At 43.0% G+C, this 15,108-nt stretch overlaps 1 protein-coding gene across 2 annotated transcripts in view; it reads right to left on the bottom strand.

Annotated features, from left to right (window-relative positions):
• MRPS31 (mitochondrial ribosomal protein S31) overlaps nucleotides 1-15,108 on the bottom strand; it is a 163,324-nt gene that overhangs the window by 124,467 nt on the left and 23,749 nt on the right. The window contains exons 3-4 of one of the 2 annotated variants that reach the window (XM_077484198.1): nucleotides 10,084-10,242; nucleotides 3,100-3,258 (exon numbers count right to left, since the gene is read on the bottom strand). In XM_077484198.1, coding sequence (XP_077340324.1) covers nucleotides 3,100-3,258; nucleotides 10,084-10,242 — 318 coding nt within the window. The remainder of the gene's footprint in view (nucleotides 1-3,099; nucleotides 3,259-10,083; nucleotides 10,243-15,108) is intronic. The other variant, XM_077484199.1, reaches the window with a different exon arrangement.

Genomic DNA, 15,108 nt, shown 5'->3' on the forward strand with positions numbered 1-15,108 from the left:
GTAAAGGATTGACTGATCCTTCAAGTGACAGCAAATCAAATCAATTGGACTTGAAGACATTTTGCATCCAAGGTCACGTTTGCGCAGGCACGGCATCCTATTCAACTGATTGGGCTGCTGCAGCTGCGTTTCATGCAGGAAAAAGGTTCCTGCCCAGTTTTCAAAACGCACCTGCAACCTAAAATAGGCTGTGGTTTCAGATGTTTGGAGGTGCACATTTGCAAAACAGCAGCAGTTTGGCTGCGGGTGGTTCCAGGCGCAGGAATAGAAACGATTTACATGCTGTCCCTCACCCACAACCACCTGCACAATTGTGAACCTGGCCTTCACTACTTCAGCCCCGGAAGAATTTACCCCCTTCCTGACCAGAGCACTTTTTGCAATTCGGCACTGCGTTGCTTTAACTGACAATTGCGCGGTCGTGCGACGTGGCTCCCAAACAAAATTGACGCCCTTTTTTTTCCCACAAATAGAGCTTACTTTTGGTGGTATTTGATATTTTTTGCGCTATAAACAAACTAAAAAAAAAAAAAAGAATGACAATTTTGAATAATAAAAAAAAGCATTATTTTTTACTTTTTGCTATAATAAATATCCCCCAAAAATATATAAAAAAAAAAACTATTTTTTTCCTCAGGTTAGGCCGATACGTATTCTACATATTTTTGGTAAGAAAACAAAAACGCTATAAGCGATTTATTGGTTTGCGCAAAAGTTATAGCATTTACAAAATAGAGGACAGTTTTATGACATACACACATTATATATATATACATATACATACACACACACACACACACACACACATATTATATATATATATATATATATATATATATATATATATATATATACACACACACACATACATACACATATATATATATATATATATATATATATATATATATATATATATACACACACACACACACACACACACACATATACATATATATATATATATATATATATATAATTTTTTTTAAATGGCGGCAATCTGCAATTTTTATCGCGACTTCGACATTATGGCGGACACATCGGACATTTTTGACACCATTGTCATTTATACAGCAATCAGTGCTATACAAAACGCAGATTCCTGTGTAAATGGCACTGGCAGTGAAGGGGTTAACCACTAGGTGGCAGTGTAGGGGTTAAGTGTGTCCTAGGAGCGTGTTGCCAACTGTGGGGGGCGTGGCTGTGTTTTACTGATCACTGATCTCTGCTCCAATCACAGGGATCAGAGATCGGCGTCACTGTTGCTAGGCAGAACAGGGAGATGCTTGTCTCCCCGTTCTTCCTCTCCGTGAGGCGATCGCGGGTATCCCCGCGGCGATCGAGTCCGCGGGACCCATGACCAGACTCTCTGCGGGCACGCAGACTCTTAAAGGGCAATATAAGGGTTCGTGATTCTGCCTGTACGTTCCCTTCTGCTGACGTATATCGGTGTGAGGCAGTCGGGAAGTGGTTAAAGAAGAAGTTCGGGTATGGTATATTTTTTCAGTTAAATTGATTTAGCTTGGAGCTATGCAACTATGTATATAAAAATAATTGCCTCTGTATTTGGATAGAGGAGAGGGATTAGCACACGTTAGAGAGGGTAAATATCCCTATCATGCTTTCTAGGATTACTGAAAGTGAAGGAAAATCCCACATTTTGGGTTGCCCCAGTACAATAATAGAAGAGGGGTGGTTGGAAGGCAAAACATTTTTTTGTCCTAATATCAGATGTTTCTGAATGGTTGAAACCTGACTTCAACTGGCCTGGAATGCCAACAGAGCACGTTCACCCAGCAGGGTGTTGATAACAAAGAATCATGCCCCCTGGCATGGGTGTATAGGAGTAGAGCTTGGCTCCAAACCACCTGGTGTAATAAAGATTGAAGTGCCAGATTATCACATCTGCAAACAAAAAGCTTCAAAACCAACTGCTGCTAAGATGACCGATGGCCTGCATTACAGAAGATCAAAGACCAGCTATCACTGAAGATTTGACCCGGGTCAGAAGCAGCGATTCATGGACTTGCTGCCCCTAAAGGACATTACAGCATGCTTCCTGGAGGATGGACATAGGAAGAATATATTAGGAAGGACGACCTCTTAAAGATTCTTAGTGGATACAGATGGCTAGATAGGCTGGCAGCGGGTGGTGTCTGAGTGGGCTTTAAAAATAATGGCCAGATTCCTCTTCACCTCATGGCTCTTTTGCCATCAAGTCCAGCTAAAGATACTGACCACAGCGGATGACCTTACATAAAAGTATCATTGATGTTCTTTTGTTTCATATGCTCTGTAATATTTTCTTTTAGTGTTTTATGATAGCATTCCCATTTTCTTGGGAAATAAATAAGACCCTTGTTTATTTAAGCAGTGTTTATTTTTAATAGCTAACCTTATTATTGTACCATAAACATTAACTATATCAGAGCTTTGCTAGATTAGCTAATTATAGGAATAGACATGTTAATACATATTTATATAAAATAAGGGGAATCCATAACCACCTAATCATTATATCAGGGGTTATAACATTCCCTTACTCTGCTCAAAATGAAAAAAAATTAACAATGTTTTGTCCCTGGGGTCCGTGGGACGAACGGCGCCCGTTGTGAGGGGGGAGGAATAGTGCCTCAAGGGATGGACAAAGGCAAGCAAAGGACTCTGCCCCCCGGGTCGCAGTTTGGGGACCACTGGTCAAGGTGGAACACAAAATGCAAGGATACTCACCTTGAGCCGGTGCTCTTTGATGCTACAGGTTGTGGGTGGCCCATCAGCATCTTGACTCACAATGCATGACTGCTGGTCCTGAATTGTACGTGATGATATAAACATTTCTGTGACCAACAGAGCAACAGGAGATTAAGCGTGCAGCTGGTGGGAAGCCTGTGGGGTATAACTGCTTCATAATGTTCTTATAGGCAAGCCTCTAACCCTTACAGTGGGGGTGGTAAATTTGGTTTCCATCTGAAGTTCAGCTTACTGCCATGTTGTTTTTGCCATATTTTGTTGTTTGAGATTACAGCCATGAAAAAAATAATCAAATAAAATATGAATTAAAAAGGGACTTTTTGGAAACCAGTGAATTTTACTGCTAACCTGATGTTCTGATTTCCTTTCCTCTGGGCTTCGGCCATTTGCTTGTGTAATCGCAGTTGCTGCAGAAGCTCAGATTCCACTTGATTTTTTTTTTGGTTTGGGAAAGTTGACGCAACAGCAGAGACTGCAGCACCCATTTCAAGATTCTCTTCTTTTTCCCTAAAACACAAGAGAAGACGGGCATTATCCGTACTGACAAAAAACATTTTCTGGTGAAAAAAAAAAAAGAAGAGATATAGATATACTAAAAAGTCCAGGATTGCTGCACTCAAACTGTATTGAAAATTGAAATATATACAAAATATACAAATGTAAGCTAGTTTCATTGCTTCTAAAGTATCAGGCTAAACATTGTTCATACCTAAAAAAGGGTGTGAACCAACAATGGAAAATTCCCCATTATTATTAATCAGTTTAAAATACAAAAATATATATAGATCATCAATTATAGCACAGATTGGTTAACAACCAACTTACAGTAGAGGTAAAAGCAACAGTTTTTTTTTTTTGGTTTTGGATAGAGTGGAGAGGGATTAGAACACCTGACAAATTTGTATTGCGCTCTGTGTTGCCGTTAGCGATATTTACCCCATTTATCATGCTTTCTTCGATCACTAAAGTGAAGGAAAATCCCAAATTTTGGGTTGCCCTAGTATGAATGAATGAATGAATGAATGAATGAAATACTTGTATAGCGCACAATGCGAACTGAATCGCCTCTAGGCGCTGTACAATAATAGAAGGTAAATCTCTGGTGATCCTGGGGCCAACCAGAGATTCCCTTCCTTTGGAGGGATTTACTCCCATTTCCTGTTTTGGATATGGGACAGGAAGTGAGGGGAAATCTCCCCAATGGGACACAGATGGCAAAAAAAAAAGCAAACAAAAAAAAAGACACAAACAAAACTGAGGGGTTATAACCTTCCCTTGCTTTGCTCAAAATGAAAAAAAAAAAAAAATAGGATTTGTATAACAGCTTACCTGTAAAAATTATTTTCTTGGAGTACATCATGGGACACAGAGCGCCATAGTAATCACTATGTTGTTATATAGGCCACCTTCAGGTGGTGGACACTGGTATGCCCAATACAGGAGAAGTTCACTCCCTATATAACCCCTCCTCCTACCAGGAGTACCTCATTTTTTTTGTAGCAAAGCAATATACCCAAACCCCAAAAGAGGGACCTCTGTGTCCCATGATGTACTCCAAGAAAAGGATTTTACAGGTAAGCTGTTATAAAAATACTAATTTCTTAGTATTAGTATGACCAGGTTGCGGTCTTATAGATCTGAGCCATGGGAGGCCTGGTGACGCACTGCCCAAGAAGCACTAACCGCCCTGGTAGAGTGTGCTTTGACTTGAAAAGGTGGAATCTTACCCCTTAAATCTGAATTATTGCCTCCCAAATCCACTTAGCGACAGTGGATTTAAATGCTGCCTGTCCTTTCTTAGTACCCTCTGGCAGAACAAATAAGACATCAAGTCTTCCAAAACTGGGAAGTTGTCTTTAAATAGACTTTGACCACTCTCCCCAAATCAAGACAATGTAGAGACTGCTCTTCCTTGGAAAATGGTTTTGGAAAAAACGATGGCAGGACAATATCTTGGTTCAGGTGGAAATCTGGAGAGCATAACACCACTCTGTCCTCATGAATAATCAAGTATGGCTCTTTACAAGAAAGAGCAGCCCATTCCGAAACCCTCCTTGCTAAGGATATAGAAACCAAGAACACTATTTTCTTTGTCAGAAGGACAAGGAAATATGCTGTATTGATTCAAATGGCTGTTTTTGTAACACTGACAAAACTAAGTTCAAGTACCAAGGGTTTAAAGGTGATTTAACTGGCGAATTAAGCTGTATCACCACTTGTATAAAACCCCAGACTAAAGAATGTGTAGCAAGCGGTCTTTGAAATAAGGCCAATAAATCAGACTTGGACCTTAATCGTACTCAAGGCCAACTGCATCTCTTGTAGAAAGGCAAGAATTCTGCCTATGATATACCTCAGAGGGTGCCAACCCTTGGATTCACACCAGGAAACATAAGCCTTCCAGACTCCATAATATATAGTTCTGGAAGCTGGCTTCCTTGCAATAAATCAAAAGTAGAGATAACTGACCCAGAAAGCCCATGTTTTCTCAGAATGTGGGGTTTCAATAGCCAAGCCGTTAAATTTAGCGTTCGTAAGGTAGGATGGAATATCATCCCCTGTGAGACTAGGTCTGGCCGTAGTGGAAGGGACCATGGATCCTCCACCAACATCTTTACGATTTCTGCAAACCAGGATCTTCTGGGCCATGCTGAGGGTACCAGAATTACCGGCTTTGTTTCCAGCTTGATCCTGCAAAGAAATCAGCAACTGAATAGCGGGGAATGCATAAAATCAGTGGGAACTAATCCCACAGGTTCACTAAGGCATCCGTTCCGCATGCGAGTGGATCCCTTGTCCTGGACACAAAGTTGACTAACTTCATGTTGAATCTGGACTCTAGAAGATATAATGTCCAGGGTCCCCCATCTTTGGCAAACAGCCCGAAAAATGTCAGGGTGAAGAGACCATTCCCCTGGGAATAACTGCTGGCAACTCAAGTAGTCCGCCTGCCAATTCTCCAATCCCAGAACGAAGACTGCCGATAGGCACGGAACACTCCTTTCTGCCCAAGATAGAATATGGTTCACCTCTCTCTGTGCTGCAAGACTCTTGGTGCCCCCTTGGTGATTGATATAGGCCACAGCTGCGGTATTGCCGGATTGTAACGGACAGGACAATCCCATAACCTGAAAGTCCTGGCCTTTAGAGCCAGGCGCACTGCCCGAATCTCTAGGATGTTGATGGGCAAGGCTTTTTCAGTTCTTGACCACTGTCCCTGGACAGTTGTCTTCTCTAGTACTGCCCCCAACCTGAAAAGCTGGCATCTGTCATTACCACTTTCCAGATAACTGGTCTGAAGGATCTTATTTTCAGTGGATTCTGGGTTAGTAACCACCAACTGAGGCTTTGGGACACCCTTGGGGACAGCCGCATTGGCAAATCTAAAGCTTGAACAGTTTTGTTCCAAGCAGACAGGATACTGTTTTGCAACGGTCTCGAATGGAAGTGGGCATAGGGAACCGCTTTGAATGAAGCCACCATTTTTCCTAGCAACCCCATGCAAAGGCGAATGGAGGGATCTCTTTTTGATCTGACCATCCGCACCAGCTCTCTTATGCAGATGATCTTTGCCTGAGGCAAGAACACCTTTTTCTGGGCTGTGTCTATGATCAGACCCAAGTACGCCAGCCTTTTGTAGCGATATCAAGGAAGACTTCTCTAGGTTGAGAATCCAACCCAGACTTTCCAGGTAACTGGTTGTAATGCACACGCTTTGCCCCAAACGAGCTACCGACTGGTCAATTAGCAACAGTTCATCTAGGTACCCCAAGACTGCTATGCCCAGAGCGCTGGTTCACACAGGGTTGACACGACTTGTGCGCGACTTATCGAGGCGACTGCGAACGACTTACAACACAACTTCAAGACGCCTCAAGCACAGGAGACTTTACCTGTGGCCAACCAGAGCTAATCAGCTCTTGTGACATCATTGTTATTCCTGTTCTCTTCCTGCTTCCCTGTTCCGTGTCTGTGTCCTGTGACCACAATGTTCTCTTTGCATTATTTAATGACAGCTGTAGTAACAGCTGGTGTGGCAGTAGTAATGGAAGAGGAGGAAGAGAGGAAGCGAAGGATGAGAAGAAGACGGATCCATCCAATTATTGCTAATAGAGATAACAGAGGCCAATTTTGGGCCATGTATGAAAATTTGCGTGTTTTTGAGTACAAGTTTTTCAACTATACCCGGATCTCAATTGCAAGGCAAGTACATATGCTATATGTGAATCTACACATATGAACTAGACTATTTGTCCCTTCTTTTTTTTTTTCGATGTAACTTTTTGTTATATATTTTGTAGCATTTAACCTAGAGAATAAAATGGGGAACGTTGCTATTTAGCAGAATTGTCTGTTATCTACCTAATGCTGACCATCAACTGTCAGTGCAGTGTTTCTCAAATCCAGTCCTCAGGCCCCCCCAACAGGTTATGTTTTCAGGTTTTGCATTATTTTTCACAGGTGATTTGATCAGTTTCACTGCCTTAGCAATTACCACAGCCGTTTCATCTGAGGGAAATCCTGAAAACATGACCTGTTGGGGGGGCCTGAGGACTGGATTTGAGAAACACTGTGTTAGTGTTACTGGGGTGATCGGCAAGCTTGCATGCATCACCCCGGCAGAAACCCTTCAATTAGAAGCATATTTGGTGCTGGACCAGGTGGTTTATTTAAAAAAAAAAAAAAGTTGAAACTGAAGCACTCCAAACAAGCTGCTGACTAGGCCCGTGCCTTGAATTCCCGCCAGAAAAAAATAATAATAATACTATTGTAGGTCCAGTATACTTGTTGCCAGCCAAGCATTGATGAAGGGGGCACTTAGACCCCTGAAACATGCTGGCTACTCTGAAATGAATAAAGTTGTATCAGGATCTCTTAGCGGTGGTGTGGCACGCTTCAATTTCAACTCTTTATATGCATTCATTCTTAATGTTACTCCCAAGCATCTGAAACCGCTGCATGTTTTTAGTTGCGGGAAATTGCATGGCACAAAAGGGCGATTTAATTTTCCTCCAGCTGAGGTTTAAAAATCAGTTACATTGGTCCAAGCTGGCTTAATGTAACCATGTAAAAATACACCATACCTGGAGTTCTTCTTTAAAACATCCCAGTCAGATGAAACCCAACAATTAACAACCTAACCCCCTCCTACTAAAATACCCAAAGTGCCAGAAAAGAAACCTGTACTTGTGAGAAATGCTTAGACTGTCCGGGATGCCTTTAGTAATTTGAGGAACTGACCTGAATAAAGGAGCTCTGACTTTTCCCAGACTACAGTAACATTTCTGTAAGAATCAATTTATTTTACCATGGTTTGCTTTTTTAATATCTAATCACTGATATTTTAGCTTGTAGAAGGATTAGGTATAAAAGTTTTTCATCACATCAATGTCGCAAAAACTCTTTCACAATTTCTCAGGGAAGCAAACAGCAAGTTTGAAAAAACACAAATTGTTCTCCCCCTGATAAGACATTCTAGAATTTGTCTGTCCCATTCCCTTATATTCAGTAAATGATTTACATTCGGGTGCCATAAGGCAATATGCCTACCAAACCATCGAACTGCAGACAGGAGTCTAGGTGGTTAGATTACAAAAGTGGTGTCAAATGCCATCTCATCAGGGTCTGCATCTGCATTATGGTTGCCCTCAAGGAGCTGGTTAGGTCTGTAAGACTATATAAATGTATCTAATTTTTATCAAATAAAAATAATTGCCTCTGTATTTGGATAGAGGAGAGGGATTAGAACACGTTAGAGAGGGTAAATATCCCTATCATGCTTTTTATGATTACTGAAAGTGAAGGAAAATCCCACATTTTGGGTTGCCCCAGTACAATAATAGAAGAGGGGTGGTTGGAAGGCAAAACATTTTTTTGTCCTAATATCAGATGTTTCTGAATGGTTGAAACCTGACTACAACTGGCCTGGAATGCCAACAGAGCACGTTCACCCAGCAGGGTGTTGATAACAAAGAATCATGCCCCCTGGCATGGGTGTATAGGAGTAGAGCTTGGCTCCAAACCACCTGGTGTAATAAAGATTGAAGTGCCAGATTATCACATCTGCAAACAAAAGCTTCAAAACCAACTGCTGCTAAGATGACCGATGGCCTGCATTACAGAAGATCAAAGACCAGCTATCACTGAAGATTTGACCCGGGTCAGAAGCAGCGATTCATGGACTTGCTGCCCCTAGTGGACATTACAGCATGCTTCCTGGAGGATGGACATAGGAAGAATATATTAGGAAGGACGACCTCTTAAAGATTCTTAGTGGATACAGATGGCTAGATAGGCTGGCAGCGGGTGGTGTCTGAGTGGGCTTTAAAAATAATGGCCAGATTCCTCTTCGCCTCATGGCTCTCTTGCCATCAAGTCCAGCTAAAGATACTGACCACAGCGGATGACCTTACATAAAAGTATCATTGATGTTCTTTTGTTTCATATGCTCTGTAATATTTTCTTTTAGTGTTTTATGATAGCATTCCCATTTTCTTGGGAAATAAATAAGACCCTTGTTTATTTAAGCAGTGTTTATTTTTAATAGCCAACCTTATTATTGTACCATAAACATTAACTATATCAGAGCTTTGCTAGATTAGCTAATTATAGGAATAGACATGTTAACACATATTTATATAAAATAAGGGGAATCTATAACCACCTAATCATTATTTCAGGGGTTATAACATTCCCTTACTCTGCTCAACATGAAAAAAAAAAAAATTATACTTCAGACTTTAGAGGGGCCAAACTATGTCCTGCCATCAGTAACAATGCTTCGTCCCTGGGGTCCGTGGGACGAACGGCGCCCCGTCCCTGGGGTCCGTGGGACGAACGGCGCCCCATTGTGAGGGGGAGGAATAGTGCCTTAAGGGATGAACAAAGGCAAGCAAAGGACTCTGCCCCCCGGGTCACAGTTTGGGGACCACTGGTCAAGGTGGAACACAAAATGCAAGGATACACACCTTGAGCCGATGCTCTTTGATGCTACAGGTTGTGGGTGGCCCATCAGCATCTTGACTCACAATGCATGACTGCTGGTCCTGAATTGTACGCGATGATATAAACATTTCTGTGACCAACAGAGCAACAGGAGATTAAGCGTGCAGCTGGTGGGAAGCCTGTGGGGTATAACTGCTTCATAATGTTCCCATAGGCAAGCCTCTAACCCTTACAATGGGGGTGGTAAATTTGGTTTCCATCTGAAGTTCAGCTTACTGCCATGTTTTTGCAATATTTTGTTGTTTGAGATTACAGCCATGAAAAAAATAATCAAAGAAAATATGATTTAAAAAGGGACTTTGGAAACCAGTGAATTTTACTGCTAACCTGATGTTCTGATTTCCTTTCCTCTGGGCTTCGGCCATTTGCTTGTGTAATCGCAGTTGCTGCCGAAGCTCAGATTCCACTTGATTTTTTTTTTGCTTTGGAAAAGTTGACGCAACAGCAGAGACTGTGGCACCCATTTCAAGACTCTCTTCTTTTTCCCTAAAACACAAGAGAAGACGAGCATTATCCGTACTGACAAAAAAACTATTTTCTGGTGAAAAAAAGAAGAGAGATATACCGTATTTATCGGCGTATAACACTCACTTTTTCCCCCTTAAAAGCGGGGGAAAATCGTGGGTGCGTGTTATACGCCGATCCCCACTGTCTGAGTCTAAAAGACTGAGCGCCGCCGAAAAAGACCGAGCGCCGCCGAAAAAGACAGAGCCGTCTGGGCGGGACTGCAAGCCGAGCCAAGCCGAGTACACAGTACAGTCGGCTCGGTCTTTTTCGGCAGCGCTCGCTCCAGAAACTGCAGGGAGGTGGGACTACGAGCGGAGCCAAGCAGATGGCTCTGTCTTTTTCGGCGGCGCTCGGCCTTTTTCGGTGGCGCTCGCTCGGTCTCGGGATATTTAAACATGGGCAAGGCTGCAAACAGCGCTGGGCAAGCTGCAAATGATGCTGGGCAAGCTGCAAATGACACTGATCATTCTGCAATGATGGACATGGCTGCAGATGCACACTGATAAGGCTGCATTGACGGGCATTTAAATGTACATTTTTTTCCCCCTTAAACTTCCCTCCTAAAACCTTTTTCCTTAAAATGCCCTCCTAAACTTGGGGTGCGTGATATACGCCGGTGCGTGTTATACCCCGATAAATATGGTAGATATAGATATACTAAAAAGTCCAGGATTGCTGCACTCAAACTGTATTGAAAATTGAAATATATACAAAATGTAAGCTAGTTCCATTGCTTCTAAAGTATCAGGCTAAACATTGTTCATACCTAAAAAAGGGTGTGAACAATGGAAAATTCCCCATTATTATTAATCAGTTTAAAATACAAAACTGTGCTATAATTGATGATCTATATTATAGATTGGTTGACAACCAACTTACAGTAGAGGTAAATGCAACACTTTTTTTTTTTGGTTTTCGATAGAGTGGAGAGGGATTAGAACACCTGACAACGCCTGTGTATTGCGCTCTGTGTTGCCGTTAGCGAGATTTACCCTATTTATCATGCTTTCTATGATCACTGAAAGTGAAGGAAAATCCCACATTTTGGGTTGCCCCAGTACAATAATAGAAGGTAAATCTCTGGTGACCCTGGGGCCAACCAGAGATTCCCTTCCTTTGGAGGGATTTACTCCCACTTCCTGTTTTGGCTATGGGACAGGAAGTGAGGGGAAATAAAAAAAAAGACAAAACAAAACTGAGGGGTTATAACCTTCCCTTACTTTGCTCAAAATGAAAAAAAAAAAAAAAAAAATAGGATTTGTATAACAGCTTACCTGTAAAAATGATTTTCTTGGAGTGCATCATGGGACACAGAGCGCCATAGTAATCACTATGTTGTTATATAGGCCACCTTCAGGTGGTGGACACTGGTATGCCCAATACAGGAGAAGTTCACTCCCTATATAACCCCTCCTCCTACCAGGAGTACCTCATTTTTTGTAGCAAAGCAATATACCCAAACCCCAAAAGAGGGATCTCTGTGTCCCATGATGTACTCCAAGAAAAGGATTTTACAGGTAAGCTGTTATAAAAATACTAATTTCTTAGTATTAGTATGACCAGGTTGCGGTCTTACAGATCTGAGCCACGGGAGGCCTGGTGACGCACTGCCCAAGAAGCACTAACCGCCCTGGTAGAGTGTGCTTTGACTTGAAAAGGTGGAATCTTACCCCTTAAATCATAAGTCTGAATTATTGCCTGCCAAATCTACTTAGCGACAGTGGATTTAAATGCTGCCTGTCCTTTCTTAGTACCCTCTGGCAGAACAAATGAGACATTAAGTCTTCCAAATCTGGGCAGTTGTCTTTAAATAGACTTTGACCGCTCTCCCCAAATCAAGACAATGTAGAGACTGCCCTTCCTTGGAAAATGGTTTTGGAAAAACCATGGCAGGACAATATCTTGGTTCAGGTGGAAATCTGGAGAGCATAACACCACTCTGTCCTCATGAATAATCAAGTATGGCTCTTTACAAGAAAGAGCAGCCCATTCCGAAACCCTCCTTGCTAAGGATATAGAAACCAAGAACACTAGTTTCTTTGTCAGAAGGACAAGGAAATATGCTGTATTGATTCAAATGGCTGTTTTTGTAACACTGACAAAACTAAGTTCAAGTATCAAGGGATTAAAGGTGATTTAAAGCGGGAGTCCACCGGGACTCCGCGTTTTTTTTTTTTTTTTTTTAAAAGCCAGCAGCTACAAATACTGCAGCTGCTGACTTTTAAATAGTGACACTTACCTGTCCAGCGCGCCCGCGATGTCGGCACCCGAAGCCGATCGCTCGCTCGCCTGTCAGGTCCTGCCGCCGCCATCTTGGGTATGGGAATCAGGAAATGGAGCCTTTCGGCTTCATTTCCCGGTTCCCTACTGCGCATGCGCGAGCCGCAATCCGGACGGTCCCCGCTGCCTCTGGGAGCTGTGTGTTTCCCAGCAGGCAGCGGGGCACTTGCTGAAGGGGGCGGGCGCTTGCGGAAAGGGGCGTAACGTACGCCCCTTTCCGCAGAGAGCTAGCCCGGAAGTGGGTGCAGTTACCTGGATTATCCAGGTAACTGCACCCCCCTCCCCCCTGAAAGGTGCCGATTGTGGCGCCGGAGGGGGGGGGGGGGGATTCCGATGAGCGGAGGTCCATTTTAGGGTGGACCTCCGCTTTAACTGGCGGATTAAGCTGTAGCGTGGGGGAGCAGAGCAGCTGATTGACAGACAGCAGCTCTCATCTTGGGGAGAGGAGAGAACAGAGACATTGACGATATATGTTGACTCAGTTCTGTGTGAAGAAACAGCAATGAACAGATGTATCATTGCGGCGATGTTGCATCCACCTAGGTAAGTACGATTCTTTCAAAAAAAACGTTGAATAAATATTGCAAAATTTAGCACACAAACATCCATTAGTTTTTGAAAACAACTTTAATTTTTTATATCTGGATATAGCAACATATCTAAAAAACAGAACTTTTTTTATATTTTTATTTACAAATCTTGGTATACTGGCTCATGGTGAAGTTGTAGAGCTGGCGGAAGGCCTTGGGGACGGTGTTGGTGGTACATTGGTGAAATGAGGACCGTATGGTTGGTTCCCAGGTGTGCCAATTGATGATGGGATTGGGAACGGAGGCGGATAGGAGATTGGTGGATGTGCAGGATTCAGAGCATTTCCATACTCAGAGTAGGGACGGAAGCGAGGGGGATAGTAGGGGTGGGTTCTGGGTGGTGGAGGGTTTGGGTAGTTATAGTAGGGACTAGATGGTGATGGTGGTCCAAACATGGGTGAGGATGGAATTGATGGATCATTCAAGAGGAAGTAAACCCTGATGGAGGTTACTTCCTCTTTCATTCCCTGCAAAGGTAAAGCATAATGGACGATGCATAGTAGTCCATTATGTGTCACTTACCTGACACAGGAGCCAGCGATGTCACCTCTGTCCCCTGTAGTCCGGCGCATCCATCTTCTCGGTGGGTCTCGCCGCTCCGCCGCTGTCAATAGGCGAAGCCGCGATGTCACTCCCACGCGGCATATCGCCATTGATGGCGGCGCGCTCAGTGCGTCGCTGTCTACGGCGCATGTGCCGTAGACAGCGGTGCCTGGCTTTCGGTAAAAATCTCCTAAACCGTGTAGGTTTAGGAGATATTTCTTGGACCTACAAGTAAGCCTTAATCTAGGCTTACCTGTAGGTCAAAGTGTGTTGTAAGGGTTTACAACCACTTTAATAATACTTTCTTCCAGGAAGTCCATCACTGCCTTCTTGACTTCGTTTTTACGCTCCTGCGGAACTTTTTGAAGCATTCCGGCGACCATGAGTCCAAACCCATGGTCTTCAGAATGTAGTTGATCTAATTTCTCATTCATCCGATCGACCAGTTTGGCGAATCTGTCGATATTTTGAGTGTCCCTTCCCCTTGGCGGTCTACTCCTTCTCTGACTTCTGAGCCGGATAGGCTCAGCTGGGTGCTTGATATTAGAAGCCTCTCTCTGGTTGCTCTCTTGTGCTTCTTCCTGTTCTTCCAGCAGCAAAGGATGATCCAAGGACAGCGAGCCTCCTACTTCTTGTGATGCTGCCTCCTGCGATGCATCCTGTCCTTCATCACTGACTTTCCAACTGGATTGTGTTCTGCATTAAACATATAAGGCACAGTTCAGCACCCCCTTCTTTGTAGAATTGTATAGTATCACTTTACAAATATGAAAGATGTTATCTTACTCTCTCAGATGCAGGAAAGGCCGCATAAACTCCAGTTCAGCAGCATGAAAATAGGGTACCACTCTTTTGCCTCCAGACCCACTCCTGGCCTCATTAATTTTGCGGAGGCAGCGAATTAAAGCAGCCGCGCAAACCATTCCAACGGATTTGTAATATGGATACTGCAAAACATAAATAGGAACATAATGGTTTATGTATTTTGTCTTTCAGGAACCTGGCAACCGGTCATTCCCTGGTTAGCCTACATTAGGAGTTCATGGTGGGTAGGTCAACAATCAGCTACATCATCCAAGAAACCTGCCAAATCTTATGGGATGTGCTTAACATAGTTATGAAGAGGCCTACACAAGATAATTGGCGTGATATATCAAAACTATTTTGGAGTCGGTGCAATTTCCCAAATTGCATTGGAGCTATAGATGGGAAGCATGTGCGTGTCGTTAAGCCTGTTGGTAGCGGAAGTATGTTCTTCAATTACAAAAAATATTGTTCATTTGTACTTCTTGCTGTTGCCGATGCAAACTGCTTCTTCAACCTATATATAGGATCCTACGGTAGTAGCTGCGATTCACATACTTTTTTCAAATTCCTCCTTTGGCACGACTGAACCCCCAATACCCTATGTGGTTGTCATAGATGAGGCTTT

The sequence above is a fragment of the Lithobates pipiens genome, unplaced genomic scaffold, assembly GCF_037356315.1.
Source record: "Lithobates pipiens isolate NorthernLeopardFrog02 unplaced genomic scaffold, aLitPip1_a1.2 Scaffold_16, whole genome shotgun sequence".
NCBI classification, from domain to species: Eukaryota; Metazoa; Chordata; class Amphibia; order Anura; family Ranidae; genus Lithobates; species Lithobates pipiens.